This window comes from Acinonyx jubatus, chromosome F2, assembly GCF_027475565.1.
Source record: "Acinonyx jubatus isolate Ajub_Pintada_27869175 chromosome F2, VMU_Ajub_asm_v1.0, whole genome shotgun sequence".
Lineage (NCBI taxonomy): Eukaryota > Metazoa > Chordata > Mammalia > Carnivora > Felidae > Acinonyx > Acinonyx jubatus.
This window is the reverse complement of record NC_069394.1, coordinates 60,582,747-60,597,993: the sequence shown is the minus strand read 5'-3', so window position 1 is coordinate 60,597,993 and position 15,247 is coordinate 60,582,747. Positions and strand designations below refer to the sequence as shown.

At 41.7% G+C, this 15,247-nt stretch overlaps 1 protein-coding gene across 2 annotated transcripts in view; it reads right to left on the bottom strand.

The window, feature by feature from the left end:
• The window catches only part of TRPA1 (transient receptor potential cation channel subfamily A member 1), a 54,623-nt gene extending 40,431 nt beyond the window's left edge, over nt 1-14,192 (bottom strand). Inside the window, exons 1-3 of one of the 2 annotated variants that reach the window (XM_053208206.1) lie at nt 13,733-14,192; nt 7,924-8,080; nt 4,434-4,609 (exon numbers count right to left, since the gene is read on the bottom strand). In XM_053208206.1, coding sequence (XP_053064181.1) covers nt 4,434-4,609; nt 7,924-8,080; nt 13,733-13,843 — 444 coding nt within the window. In that variant the 5' untranslated portion in view covers nt 13,844-14,192. The remainder of the gene's footprint in view (nt 1-4,433; nt 4,610-7,923; nt 8,081-13,732) is intronic. The other variant, XM_027064393.2, reaches the window with a different exon arrangement.
• Nucleotides 14,193-15,247: the final 1,055 nt, after the last annotated feature.

Here is a 15,247-nt window from a genome sequence, read left to right as displayed (position 1 = left end):
TATGGAGTTGTGAAACTGGAAATAGAATACGAATTATGGATGCTAGTAAATGTAGCTCACTTAATACTTTTCACTTGTATTAAATGAACTATGTTGACTAATATCTTCAAGAAAATAAATCTGTGGAACCATCTGGAATATGTGAGTGTGGAGCAGAAAGGGAAGGGAAGAAAAAGAGGGAGAGTGAAAGCGAGGCAGGGAGGGAGAGGAAAGGCTGCTTTCTCCTCTCTAGCCATCTTTCTTGTACCTCTGTTCCAAGTATTGTGGGAAATGTCAATTAAAACTCCATTCTCTTCAGCATAGAAAAGAGAGTTCACATAATGCTGGTATGGGTTAACTCAATTCATTCAAACTTAGTCTGGAACAGAAATTTATTGTAGGATGTAATAAATTAGCATTCCTGATAAAATGGTTAAGCAATTTTTCTGATGGAATTTAACGACCTGTTGCCCCCTCACCTGGCTGACTTCTATCTGATTATTGGCCAAGAATCTATATATCTTTAACCAGTCTTCATTTTATATTAAATTTAACAATAATTATCTCATATAAACATCTCTCCCAAGACAGAAATCTTTGAGTTGGCCTCCTAGAGGTCTTTTCTCTCATGGTAAGACTATAATAAAACTATAATATGTGCTTACAATTAAATTGCTTAAGAAGAATTTATTAAATAAGCTGTTTGCTAGAAACCTTGACTTAAAAAAAAAAAATCACACAGAACTCCTTGTTAATAGAACGTGTCCTGATAGATCAGCAAATGAATTAGGCTTCCTAATTAACTCTGCTCATAAACCAAAATTAAATTGAGATTTTAGTACATAAGAACACGTAGAAAATTATTGACAGATGAAAGAATGACAGCACAAGTTCAGTCTGAACCTCAGGCACTTTCACATTCTGTTCTCAACAAACACTAGATTCTCATGCAAAGTAACCTACCAAGTCTGTAAGATTTTTCTCTTTGCCCTCTTAGAATCAGAGACCATAGATTTATGGCACTTATTAGGGTGTTATTGCTTACTACCATAAGCACAGTTTTCCATAAAGCTGTGTAAAATTCTATGTGGCAGAGGTCCCAGAGAGAGCAACTAAACTGTGCCCACTTCAGATTCACTCAAGACCAGGCAAGTCTGGAGGTTTGCAGGTGAGGCCTCCAGAGGTCCCTTTAATAAAAATCCAGGAAGCCTCATGGGAGGCTCAAACCACTGGATACTTAAGGGTTAAGCCCTAAGGACAAAGGCCAGACTACCTGCTAACCCCCAGGCCAACGCGTCCCAGGGAACACTAAACACACCACTGGTGTCTGCACAAGAACCCGAGGTGACATGTGAATAACAACTTTCTACTTTACAACCATCTAGGCAGTGGTGGAAGGCCTGGGGGAAGGCTAGCCAAGGAGACAATGGAGAAGCATTCTACATTACGCTGGTGGGGTACAAGCCAGACCCAGGGGCGCAACTGGGAAGGGTAACCCCAGAGGCTTGTTTGTAAGCACATAAACACACCAAAATTCCTCCTCCTTCCATTCTCTTCATCTCTGGTTCAGTAAAGGGGTTTGGAGACACTTTTTGATGAAGTTATGACTGGTAAGACCAAGCAAAGGAGAGACCACTAATTTCAATTCTCTTATAACCCAGCTTTTTTTCTTGTTCTTGTGTCACCAGGAAATTCTGTTATATACACCATCTAGTTTACAAATCAGTTATGGGCTTATTTCTAAACTCTATTTTGTATTTCTATGTGATACCTTTCTGTATCTGAAGATTTCTGATATCTAATTAACAGCCTTTCAACTGTTACCTGCCTTTGAATTCCCAAATCAAACTTTCAGAGTCAAGATTAATTAAGTACTTGGGCACTTGCTTCTGAAAAGAGCCTTCAGAGGAAGCACAAGAGTTCCTTGAGGAAATATGTGGCCTCTCTGGGTGGGGAGGGGAATCCCCACAGTCACTAGTTTCCAATGCAAATGGTAGAGAAGGAGCATTTGGCTCACAAATAAATGCAGACAATTAAAAAACAGTTTACTGCCAAAGGCCTTTTCAATAACCTCTTCAAGGGGCTGTCCTGACCCATCTTCTTAGGTGCTGAGACCTAAGTTCCTCCATTCTCCTTTGGGCAAAATGCCCATTCACTCATTCATTCACTTATTCAAGAGCCATCCTTTACCAGGTGAGAACTGGAGAGATTTATATTAGTTGCACACAGTCCCTCCTTCAAGGATAACCAGCCAGAGCAGGAGAAAACCAAATGAACATTTGATTACAACATCATGTGTTAAGTATTATGGTAGAGCTATATACAATTTATAGTGGGAAAGCAGAACGCAGGCTCCCCTCACACCCTCTATGCTTGGCTTCAAGAACCCAAGGACCCAAGAGGCTGAGAGGAAAGTGTTTGGGTTAAAAGGGGCATGGAGCTCAAGAACACCCCTAGGATTTCTTTGGTAATTTATCAACAAGGTAAGTTTTCATGTGGTATGATGGACCAGAAATTTTTCCCTCAAAAGTTGAAATGCTAATCCTCAATTTGATGGTACTGGGAGGTGGGGCCTTCAGAAGGTGATTAAGAATGGCATTAGTGCCCATATAAAAGAAACCCCAGAAAATTCTCTTAACCCCTTTCACTTTGCAAGGACACTAAGATAACAGCCATCTGTGAATCAGGAAGTGATCCCTCACCAGACACCGAAACTGCTAGTGCCCTGACCTTGGACTTCTCAGCCTCCAGAACCGTGAGAAATGAATGTTTGTTATTTAAGGCCCACAGCCAATGGTATTTTGTTACAGCAACTTGAACTGGGTAAGATATGTGGCTTAGCACAAAATCCAAGTCATTATGTGCAGTATAATTTCCTTAGGAAAACTTACTCTCGGTTCCAAATTGCCTCCTTTAGAAATGGATATCTGGTGGCTAACAGACACAAGAAAAGATGCTCAGCGTCACTCATCGTCAGAGAAATACAAATCAAAGCCACACTGAGATACCACCTCACACCTGTCAGAGTGGCTAAAATGAACAAATCAGGAAACTACAGATGCTGGCGAGGATGTGGAGAAACGGGAACCCTCTTGCACTGTTGGTGGGAATGCAAACTGGTGCAGCCACTCCGGAAAACACAGTGGGGGTTCCTCAAAAAATTAAAAATAGATCTACCCTAAGACCCAGCAATAGCACTACTAGGAATTTACCCAAGGGATACAGAAGGGCTGATGCACAGGGGCACACATACCCCAATGTTTATAGCAGTGCTTTCAACAATAGCCAAATTATGGAAAGAGCCTAAATGTCCATCGACTGATGAATGGCTAAAGAAGATGTGGTTTGTATATACAATGGAATACTACTTGGCAATGAGAAAGAATGAAATCATGCCATTTGCAGCAATGTGGGTGGAACTGGAAGGTATTCTACTGAGTGAAATAAGTCAGAGAAGGACAGGTATCATATGTTTTCACTCATATGTGGATCTTGAGAAACTTAACAGAAGACCATGGGGGAAGGGAAGGGGAACAGAGAGGGAGGGAGGCAAACCATATGAGACTCTTAAATACAGAGAACTGAGGGTGGATGGGGGTGGGGGGCGGGGGAGAGGGGAAAGTGGGTGATAGGCATTGGGGAGGCCACTTGGGATGAGCACTGGGTGTTGCATGTAAGCCAATTTGACAATAAACTATATTTAAAAAATAGAAATGGATATCTGGAACATATTCCATTTGTAAATTTCATTGCCCTTTAAGTAAGCATGTGTGTCTTCTAATGTGTCTATGAAACTCTGCGATGCAGTTTAAAAGCCTTGGACTAAACCTTACCCTTTAGACATTCACCAGTATCTCCACTATTTGACAGAACTCACTCTGCAGGTTTGGAAAAAATAAGAAATTCCCCGAAAGTATGGTTCTTCTTCTGCTAAGACATGCCAGACGCTAAGGCATGCCGTCCATCCTAACAAAAGTCGTAAATCACACTTATGTTTTCTGTGTTCACTGAAGCACTCATCACTGTCTTCCTTTTCATCATTAAATCAGGCAGGTAAAAAAAGTAAAGCATTAACTCACAAACATGGAAATGAGAACAAAATTACTAATTTTTGCTTCCAACCAGTTATGCAACATTAGGCAAATTATTTCATTCTATCTGTGCCTCAGTTCCTCAGCAATGAAATGGGGACAATAACAGTCTGACTACAATGTTCTGTTTCTTTTAATGATGATTAAATAAATTAAAATATATGAATCTTTTTAGAAAATGCTGCTACATAAAAGCAAGACTATAATCACTATTCATCATTGGCTGGTCAGAAGTAAAACGAACATTATTACCACTATTTCCATTTGCTCTGGTAAGGTTAGGTTGGCCACTCTGGCTCAGGCAGAGACCACAGGACGTGGGTCCTATCCTATGCTATGATGGGGAGATGGCAGAAGCCTTACCTTCATCACCTCATTGTGTAAGCCCTGCACAGCGATGTGAAGAGGAGCCAACATGTTGCTGTTTCGGAGGTTTGGGTTGGCTCCTTTGCTAAGAAGAAACTTAACACTTTCAACTTGGTTTTTTTCTGTGGCCCAGTGCAGAGGGGTATTTCCATAATCATCCGTCACATTCAGCACTAGAAAAAGACACCAAAGTAAGGATTAGATTTTGCTTGGACTATACCCAACACCTACTGATGCCTATTCACTTCAAAGCTCAGTGCCAAGTGCTACTAACATAGGCTTCACCTTCTGTATAATAAAATGAAGGGGTGGGCTCAGTCAGTTAAGCATCCATGTCTTGATTTTGGCTCAGGTCATTATCTTGCAGTTCAGGAGTTTGAGCCCCGCATCGGGCACCATGCTGACAGTACAGGGCCTGCTTGGGATTCTGTTTCCCTCTCTCTCTGCCCCTCCCCTGCTCACTTGCTCTCAAAATAAACATTAAAAAATTGTTAATTAAAGTATTGCTTCAGTTCTTAAGACACATCTAATGGACACCTGAATATACAGCAGATATGCTGACGAATGGCATGGACTTTGTCAAATGAGTTAGATGTCTGTCTGCAGCATCTGTAAGAAATAGATTCTCCTACTGCTACAAGCTTTTATCTGTGGTATGAATTTGGGGATAGTTATAAAATATTGAGCTCACCTAAAAGCAGAAACTATATGCCAGGAACTCTACTAAGTTCTACACAATCATTATTGTACCCAACCCTCTAAGGGCCCACAAGGAACCATGAACATTTTTCAGAAAGATAAAGAAAAATGAGCCCTGGAGAGTTCAAAACCTTGCTAACATTACATAGCTAGTACAGAGTTCTACAAACTGCCTTACCTCTTTGAACCTCAGTGTTAGTATATTCAAATTTGGTAAGAGGGAAGGAAGAAGAAAAGGATGAGTGAGGGGAAGGGAGGAAAGAAAGGGGAAAGAAAAAATTTTAAATATATATATATTTCACAATGTTTGGGGGAAAAGAGTATCAAATCATGTCTTCGAAGATCTTAGTAGAGTATTTGGCCCCTAGCCATGGTTCAAAAAATGTTAATGAGAAAAAAAGACATATCACTAATAAACTAGAAGACTGGAATTAGGGCCTGTGCTCCTGATGCCATAAGTGGTTCCCACTTATTTCTAGGATACAACATATTGTACTATTTACCCTGTGGGCTCAGCCTAAGAATATGCCCTTTCATACCACAATGTCTTACATCTGTTCTAAAATAGACTTGACTGTCTGCTTTTTAATTAGTGGCAAAATATTCTTATGTCTGAGGCGCGAGGAAAGTATTCAGTCACAAATATTATTTGAGGACCATCTGGAACCATGCTGCAGCCACATTTTGCATTTTTTCTTTTCCTTTTTAAATGTTCATTTATTTATTTATGTATTAATTGAGAAAGAGAGAGAGAGGGAGAAGGAATGCGGGGGATGGGGCAGAGAGAGAAAGAGAGAGAGAGAATCCCAAACAGGCTTCATGCCCAGTGCAGAGCCCAATGTGGGGCTCGATCCCACAACCACGGCATCATGACCTGAGCTGAAATCAAGAATTAGATGCTCAACCAACTGAGCCACCCAGGTGTCCACCCCCCATTTTGCTCCTTTTAGAATGTATCTTTCCATTCTTTTCACTCACCCAAGTACCTCATTCTCAGCAACACAAGTGTGCACGCACACACACACGCCCTCTCCCTCATACTCATACACATTCTTTGATCATTTTGATTGATCAGGACAGTCAAGTATTTCATTCAGCCCCAACTTAAATAGGGGCTTAAAATTATAAATTCCCATTCATTAAATAACTTGAATTTGACTTTTATCTCCATCACTTTCCAGAAATCATTTTTACAAAGGTCACTGAGGCCTTTTAATATAAGGGTTATTGGGATCTTACTTCTATTTGATCTCTTTGATACAGTATTTCTCATTACTCATCTATCCAAAAACTCTTCTCTTGGCTTGTGTACCATTAATATCTTCTCCATCACATCTCACCATCCTCTTGTTGGTTTTTCTTCTGCCATCTGATCCTCGGTATTTGTGCTCTACCCTTAGCTACCTTTGCGGGCAATTTCATGGCCTCCTAAAGGATCTCCATGCACTTCCACAGCCTCATTGGCCCTGTGGGGGCAGCTCCCTTCCTTCTAGAGTTCTAGTCTACTAGAACACTAGCTATTAATCTACTAATCTACTGGACATTTTCAAGTAGCTGTCCTCTGGGCCTTTCAGACTCAGTATGACCAAACCAAATTCACTATTCCTCACATCTTACTCTGAGTTTTCTTCTGTTGTTTCTTTATTTTTTTTTTTAACGTTTATTTTTGAGAGGGAGAGAGACAGAGAAAGAGACACAGTGTGAATGGGGGAGGAGCAGAGACAGAGGGAGACACAGAATCTGAAGCAGGCTCCAGGCTCCAAGCCATCAGCACAGAGCCCAACACGGGGCTTGAACCTGTGAACTGCGAGATGACCTGAGCCAAAGTTGTATGCTCAAGAGACTGAGCCACCCAGGCGCCCCTGTTTTTTTTTCATATGCCTTCTTTTCTGGATAGCTATACTATCAGCCTCATCTCCTAAATTAGGAATCTCAAAGTCAGTTCAACCGCTTGCCACTTTCTCTTCACGTCAAATCTCTTATCAAGCACTGCCTGCTCTACATGCAAAAGAGCTCTTGATTCTTTCTTTTCCCTATTCCAATCTCAAAACCCTGGTGGACTCTCACCTTTTCTTCGCTACTAAGGTAGCTTTCTCATTGGGCTTCCACTTCCAATCTATCTTCTACAATATTGATAGAATCATCTTAAATAATGAAGGTCTTATCATAACATCTCACTGCTTAAATCTCTGTGGCATCCCCCTTCCTTGTTACAGTTGAGTTTCTCCAACAAGACGGTGTATGCACAAGGCTGAACTAGGGGACAATGTTCCATCTTCTTGGAGTCTCAATATTATTTAATGATATGAAATTTAAGTGCAGAATGACCTCAATGGAAATAATAGAGAAGAATACATAAAATGCATATGAGAGAAATCTGTTCATGTTGTACAGCATCCCAGGTATCTGTACCATCCTTTGCAGTATTTCAGTGGAAATATATATTCTTTTTTTTGAGAGAGAGAGTGCACGTGAGCGGGAAAGGGGGGGGAGGGGGAGGGGGGGAGGGGGAGGGGGAGGGAGGGAGGGAGGGAGGGAGGGAGGGAGAGAGAGAGAGAGAGAGAGAGAGAGAGAGAGAGAACCTCAAGCAGGCTCCACATTCAGCATGGACCTCAGTGGAAACATTTGAGGAACACTGGCCCAAAGGGCAAACCACACTCCTGAGTAAGATATTCAGGTCCCTTATAATCTGGAACTAATATGCTCTTCAAAATTACCTCATACCACTCTTTCCAATGAATCTAACGGATGATGGACTTATGTAGCACTTATTATAACATTTCGTCACCTTCAAAAGAGGAGTCATTGATGATCATCCCCATCAGCTGCACTTGACCTTCTTCTGCAGCATGGTGCAAAGGGGATGCGTTCACATCATCATATTTGCTTAACTTCTTTCGTTTCTTCATCAAGTTAAATCTACATGTACTTCCTTCAAAAACCACCTGGAAGCATACAAAAAATTGTTACCTCCAACAAGTATATATAAAACTCAATACAGATTAACTGTTGAATGGTTACTATCATCCAAAACTATTTATCATGCTTATGATAAAATATTTTTTAAAGAACACAAAATGCACACAGACATATAGAAGGTACAAGTAAATGCTTGAAAAGTTTTGAAGTAATTGTAAGGGATATGATCTAAGAAATAGTAAGTATAGTGAAAATACAGAGAAGTTTTCTTTGTCAGGTGAAAATGTACTTAAATTAAAGCATGGGGGATTTTGGTTAGATAAAAACATTTTCATGAATGCAAGGATCAAGTCATGTAACTTACGTGGTCAGTACCCTAAAACAGCTGCCCACTCACCACCCTGGGATTAAGTAATTCCTCCTCTTCTGACTACTGGAATCCTGCACCACGCCAATTCAGGTCAGGTTCACCTCCTCATTGTTCTCTGCACACTGGAAATGCCAGCATTTCTGTGCACTTACTTAGGACCAGATGTCAGGACACTGAGAGGTGACACAATTTGCCCAGAGGCACGCTAAATGGCAAAGTGAGAACTTGAACCGGAGATGCATGGAATATATATTTTGGCTGACTGGTGAATGTTGGAAAAACCAACATACAGTAGAAAGTAAAGCCAAGGTAAAAACTATCATCACAGAATGAACTCTGATACAGTAAATGCTTTAATCATAAACCATAAGAACAGACTTTGTAGAGTAAGCTCAGTAAGCTTTTGGCACAGTTGATGTTGTCACTGGCCTATAAAAGTGTAACTCCAAGCACACGCTCACTTCCACTGATGCCAAGGGAGGAGTGTGAGCTTTTATGAATACCTGTTTTTCTTTAACACTCTTTTCTTCCTGTTTTTTAAATTATTTATTATGATCGGACTGAGGATGATTTATCATAATCATAATTCTTCCTTGTAAAGTTTGTGGGGACAGTGTTGACATTCTGCTTTTGATTCTCACAAGATATGAAAAATTCCCAAACAGAACCTTTTCTAGAAAATCTCATGGCCTAAACAGACTAAGGTAACTAAAAACTAATCTTCAAAAATAATTTTATTTGATGTTATTAGTGTTACTCTAGCAAACAAAATTTTTTAAAAGCCTTCATGTGATAAACTTGTTTCTATTATCCTGCCTTGCATTATTTAAATTTTCATAAATACTTCAGATCAAAAAGTATGTTCCATTTTTCTAAAAGTTAATTAATGTATCCTCTCTTACTACCTGTATTAGCTGACAATCTAGTTCCCTATTCAACTACTGGAGAATTCTTAGTATTGGTTTTATATAGAAAATTAAGAATTTTCAAAATAATTATACTCATTTACAAATTATACTTCAATTGACTGATAAGAGATTTATTCAAAGTTGCTTCTAGAATTCCCCCTTATATTTGAAAGTGAGTACTAGGTATGATCCATAAATATGAATGAAATACCTTATTCTATTGCTAACATTTTTATATTGCTTAGATATGATGGTATTGATTACATACCAATTTGGAGACACTGGAAATTGCACTGGATTAGGTATTTTGATGTTTGCTTGCCAAAGCCAAATTGCAGATTTTGGCCCCCAAATAAGGCTGTAGCCAAACCCTGGCATGTCCCTGAATGGTATACAAGTGTTCTACCAGAAGCTAACCTCTTCTAGCCCCACGCTGTGCTGTGTTCATGGGGGACTTAGCGAGAGTTAAACCAGGCTGTCTACCAGAGTGAAGCGTGCCCTTCTCTCTCTTCTTGTTTCCAATCCAATGCCCTCCTTAATTCTCCCTCCTCCTTGAGGCCTTCATGAGAAATACAAGATGCTATTCTCTAGCCTGGCCTTGCTTTGTCTCTCAAAAGTGCCCAATAACAGGCCACAGGACATATGGGGACATTACAGCACTGACAGTTGCTGGAATGTGTGCCATGGACTCCCGTTTTTTTCCTCCATTTTTAAAAAATTTCCGATACAGGAAATATTGGTGGCTCTAATCCCAAAACTAGCATTCTTTGGAATCTTCAATTTTAAGTTTAAAGGGATTCTATGACAAAAAAAAAACAGTTTGAAAAACACTCGTTAGTTCTTTCCTCACACTGTCTGTACTGAATGTGTACCACACATTTGGATACTTATTTTCTGTGATACTTTCTACATGTAAATAAGTATGCCAGAAAGAGACAGTGGAGGAAGGAAGGAAATAAGACCCAGAGCTCTTATAGAGCAGCAGGTGGGGCCAAATGGATCATTATCCACTGAAGAATTTCCCCCAGACTACCTTTTTAAAAAGCAATGTGGAAAATTAATGGAACCTCATTCCATTGCTATGGTAATATATGTACTAAAATTATTTCTCAATGGCCCTTGCAGCTTTGCAAATATGTGACCAAATGAGACATTTGTCTGATTTTTTTCTGAAGATATTTCTTAATATTTCATCACATGAACCAAAAGCAAAACGTTTTATAAGATAATAGTCCTAGAAACCACTGTAGAATAAGTACTTCCTGAGAATGCTGAAACCTTCTTCAAACAGATGATCCAGGTACTTGCTTTAATTCTGTCTTTAGCTATGACTAGTCACATTTGACACACATGAAATAAAATGAAGTGTTAAAGTACTTATTTTATTTTATTGAGAGAGAGAGAGCAGTGGAGAGGGGGAGAAAGAATCTTAAGCAGGGTCCATGCTCAGTGGAGCCCAACGTGGGGCTCAATCCCCTAACCCAGGGATCAAGACATGAGCTGAAATCAAGAGTCAGGTGCTCAATCAACTGAGCCAACCAGGTGTGCTGTACCTAATGCATTTTAAAACATAGTTAATAAACATGGAGCATATTAGCATTCACTCATCAAATGTCAGGCTGAAATAAATAAAACAAAATCCCTTAAAATTTTGAACTTTGGGTTTTGCTCTGTTATCATGGAATAGTACCAGAGAAATCACTTTTCCAGGACAGTCCTTAAAATACATTGTATCACTTGTCAACGACTAAATTCTATGTAAGCTACACATAATTTTAGTGGATGAAGGACAGAATAGCATCCAACCATTTCCAAATTTACAGATTCAGTTATAAATTTAAAATGAATTTCTTACAGAAATAAGCGAATTCTCAATGTCTCACCCAGCAAAGGCAGGGTTTGTCTAATTCCATTTGGAAGTATTTTAGCCACTGAATTTGATGTTCTTCCAGTGATAATAAAGGGATTACACTGCCCACCCCACGGTGCCAGAAAGAACAATTCACATGTCTGCTCAACGATGTGCGGTTAACACAAACCCAATTACACACTCTGAGAACAAGTACTAAGTTCAGACACTCACAAAGTACTGCTGAATTCACAATGACAAAAGAGCATCTAAGTACTTTATATAAGCTCATCAGATGTGCTCAACAGTCTGAATTCAGTACATGATATGTTAAGGCAGGCTTTGAAGAGACTGCTTAAAGAAAGTTCTGAAAGTAAGCCAAGGAGGTCATTTAGAGAAAATTATTATACATTCAATATAGTTTTTTATGGTCACAGAGTTACTTCAGATTCTTTTGATTTCTGAACTATATGACTAGCTATGGAACATGATGGACTAGATCACTTTTAAAGAAGTTAATTCTAAGCCCTTTAAAACAGAGATATCAAATACATTTGTTCTAGGTTGCCTCAGTGAAATACATACAAGCAGTAATGGAGTAAAAAAGAGGGAACCTAGGTGAAAGACTGTAGCAAATGAAGGGTCAAATGCTAATGAATTAATTCTCTTGAAAGAAAGTCATGAAAAAAGCTAAAAGCATCAGATGGTTCTTTTTCCACATTTCTCATCTTGTAAAGTTTCTCCCATCCTTTGATTTTGTTAGTACTCCTGAAATAGTGGGTCTATGCTGGAGAAAATATACACCATATCTTTTTAATAAGGAAATCCTTAGAGTAAGAACTCTCCACAGTATTACACGTACTTATTTGTAATTAGTCTCACCACTGACATTTCTACAGAATGATCTGGAATTATTGTACATAATAAAATACATAAATCCCTCAAACTACAAGCTCTATTGTGGCTTCTAAAAGTCTTAATAACCTAAATGGCTCCACTTGACTTAGGCAATAAAACTAAAGACAGTTAAATAAAAACCATGAAGAAAATGAAGTTTGAGACTTTGTGCTGCAGAAAACCTCCCGTAAATATCTAAGACAAAACCACATTGGTAAGTGAAGGATCTCGGATGCGATTTTTGAAATGTAAAATTTTCTTCCATTCCATAATATTAATTCCAAAGACATTATCCTAGTGCTTGAAATCAACTCGAGAGCTCAGGTCTTTGTGTTAACCCTATAGATGCCGGTTAATACTCTAATACTAAGGAGGAGGAAAAAAGTCAGTGTTTAATCTGGAGGTGCAAACAGAGTCACCTTGGGAAGTCTGGTTTGTCAGTTTATGTGACTTACTACACGTGCCTGACTTACATGATTGGCAGCAGTGCCAATCTGGTGATTTCAATCAAAATTAAAGCTTTTGGGGCACCTGTGTGGCTCAGTCGGTTAAGCGTCTGACTTCCAGCTCAGGTCATGCCTTTGAGCCCCCTGTGTTGACAGCTCAGAGCCTGGCGCCTGCTTCGAATTGTGTCTCCCCGCCTCTCTCTGCCCCTGCCCGTCTCGCACTGTCTCTCTCTCTCAAAAATCAATAAACTTTTTTTTTTTTAATTAAAGCTCTTGATCCTGCTGGGACTTTTACATACATGCATTTTCACTAAATGTACTGACAAAAAAAAAACTGCATCTACACTCAGACACAATCTCACCTGTGATGCAAAACAAAAACCCTGTCCACTCTTGCTGGACCAATGAATGACAAACTCATACAAGAGACTACTATAAAGCTGCAGAATAAGAGTGAAGTACACCTCCAGGTGCTGAACTTTATTCTAAAATATAACATAGTAAGTCACGGGCGTGTATTTGTGCAACCCGCGTCTCCCTCCCTGTGCGCTCTGGAAAATACACAAGGAACTGTTAACATGGATTCCACCGTGGAAAGGGATTCCAGGTGGGGCACGGGAGACACACTTGGGACGTTTTAACGCTTAAAAAGAGACCCTTCTTCCCGCCGACCACGTGAAGACAGCCAGGGGCGGGTTTGCAGAGCCCCCAACAGCCTCGGCGCTCAGACTGCGCCCTGACTCTCCGGACGTCAGCGTGTCCCGGGAACCGCGCAAACAACAGAAACCCGTCCTAGCCCTCGGGGTCTCGCGAAGACCACCTACCCTGCGTTCAACGGCCTCCTCTTTCACAGTCCTTCCAGAAGCCCCCACTCCCTGGAGGAACTCGCCAGTCCCGCCATGTTCGGTACTTTGGGCTAAGTCCCCGAAGCCGCAGGTGCCCGCCCGTGAGCAAAGGCGGGCCGCGCAAACCAGAGGACAAACACAAAGGACCCGGCAGGCTGCGGGGGCACCTCGCTAACGCGCCCCTCGGGGCCCCCAGTGCACCGCACACACGCCCTGAAACCCGCCCGCCCATCTCGCGGCGCTCGGCGCCCTCGGGTCCCGGGGCAGCCGGCTGGGAAACCTTGAACGCAGGAGCGCAGAGTTCAGCAGAGCCGCCCCGGCCCGTGCTCCGGACCCGTCCCCACCGCCCAGCGCCTAGGGTACCTTCAGCGAGTCCTTGCGGCCGTCCATGCCGTTCTCCACGCCCTGGTAGACTGCGCCCTGGGGCTCCTGCTTACCCCCAGGGCTCAGCATCTTCCTCAGGCTGCGCCTCATCGACCGCACCCCGTCGCCACCTGCGCCAGCTGCTCCCCACGTGCGCGAGCACCTGCGGCGAGAGATTGTGGGGAGGCGGCCGGAGGCCGAGAGAACTTCTGGAAGGGGTTCTTCGGCCCCGGGGCCGCTTGCAGCGCAGGAAGCAGGAGGGACACCGGGAAGAGGCAGGGACACAGACCTCTTGTCCGCGCGCGGCGAAGGGGTGGCCGCGCCGAGACTGTCCCCCGCTCGTCGCTTCGGGCCCAGAGCACGCACGACTCGCCTGTCCGACCTGCGACCGCGGCAACGCACCCCCTAAGTCATGGTGTCAGGCCAGTGTGGATCCAAGGAATCTGGAATCTTTTATAATAAAAACAGTAAGAACCGCCCACCCGCACAACCGGGGAGAGGGGCGGGGAAGGAAGGGAGGCGGGGGTGGGGGTGGGGGGGGTGATAGTTGAGAATGAGAGAATAACTGGGTACATTGGGAAGATTTTTAATTTTTAGGATGCCCCCCCCCAAAGCTTCTGAGGTTGTGTTTCTCATTTCATTTTAGAAGTCTAGCTCTTTGACTTGGAAATAAGGTTTTTAGAAAAGCGTCTCTTTCCAAAAAAAAAAAAAAAAAAAAAACAAACCATGGGGGACTAAATCCTAGCACTGGTTTGAGCAACTAGATCAGGTCTCTTAGCACCTCAGGTTCCTTTTCCTGTGGATGGCAATGCTTATCTCATGATTTGGTGTTTCAATGGCTGAAAAAGTTACTTGTTAGGTTACAGGTAAATCCTATCTGCTGTTTACCCTCAGCTTTGTTTGAAAGGTTTATCTTCACGGGCCTGCACTGCATTTGTTAATCAAGGGCATGGGTGTAAATTGTGGGGTGGTAGGGTCTCCTCTCAATTCCAGAGGCCACTTCTCTTAATGTTCATTCAGTGGAGCCTCTGAAACTGTTGCAGTGATGTTTAGGCTACAAGGTTAGAAAGAAAAACAAAAAACTTCTTTCCAAAACTGATTAGCTTTGCACAGGCCAGCACTTAGCTTTGGCGGTCTCTTGTCTGGACAATCTGTGTGCTCCTTTAAGGCCCTTGATTGTCATATTCACCTGGGAATCTCCAGCACCTGTCACACGTGGCTCCAGGACCTGGCCATAGATCCTACACTAAATAAAGATTTGTGGACCACTTGGCATAGGGGCCACACTGGGCTGAACTTAAGGGCAGGTAACCTAGCATGGTGATATTCTGGAACTACGAAGCCCTCGCCCTCAGTCTATCAAGAGATATTGCAAGTTGTTATCAATTTCACCTGTGAAGTGGAATGCTTTAGGGTAATATTGAAGTTCTCACCATGTATCAGTTTGCCATCTACCAGTTGATGGACATTGGATTGTTTCTAATTTTTGTCTACTGTAAATAATGCTGCTATGAA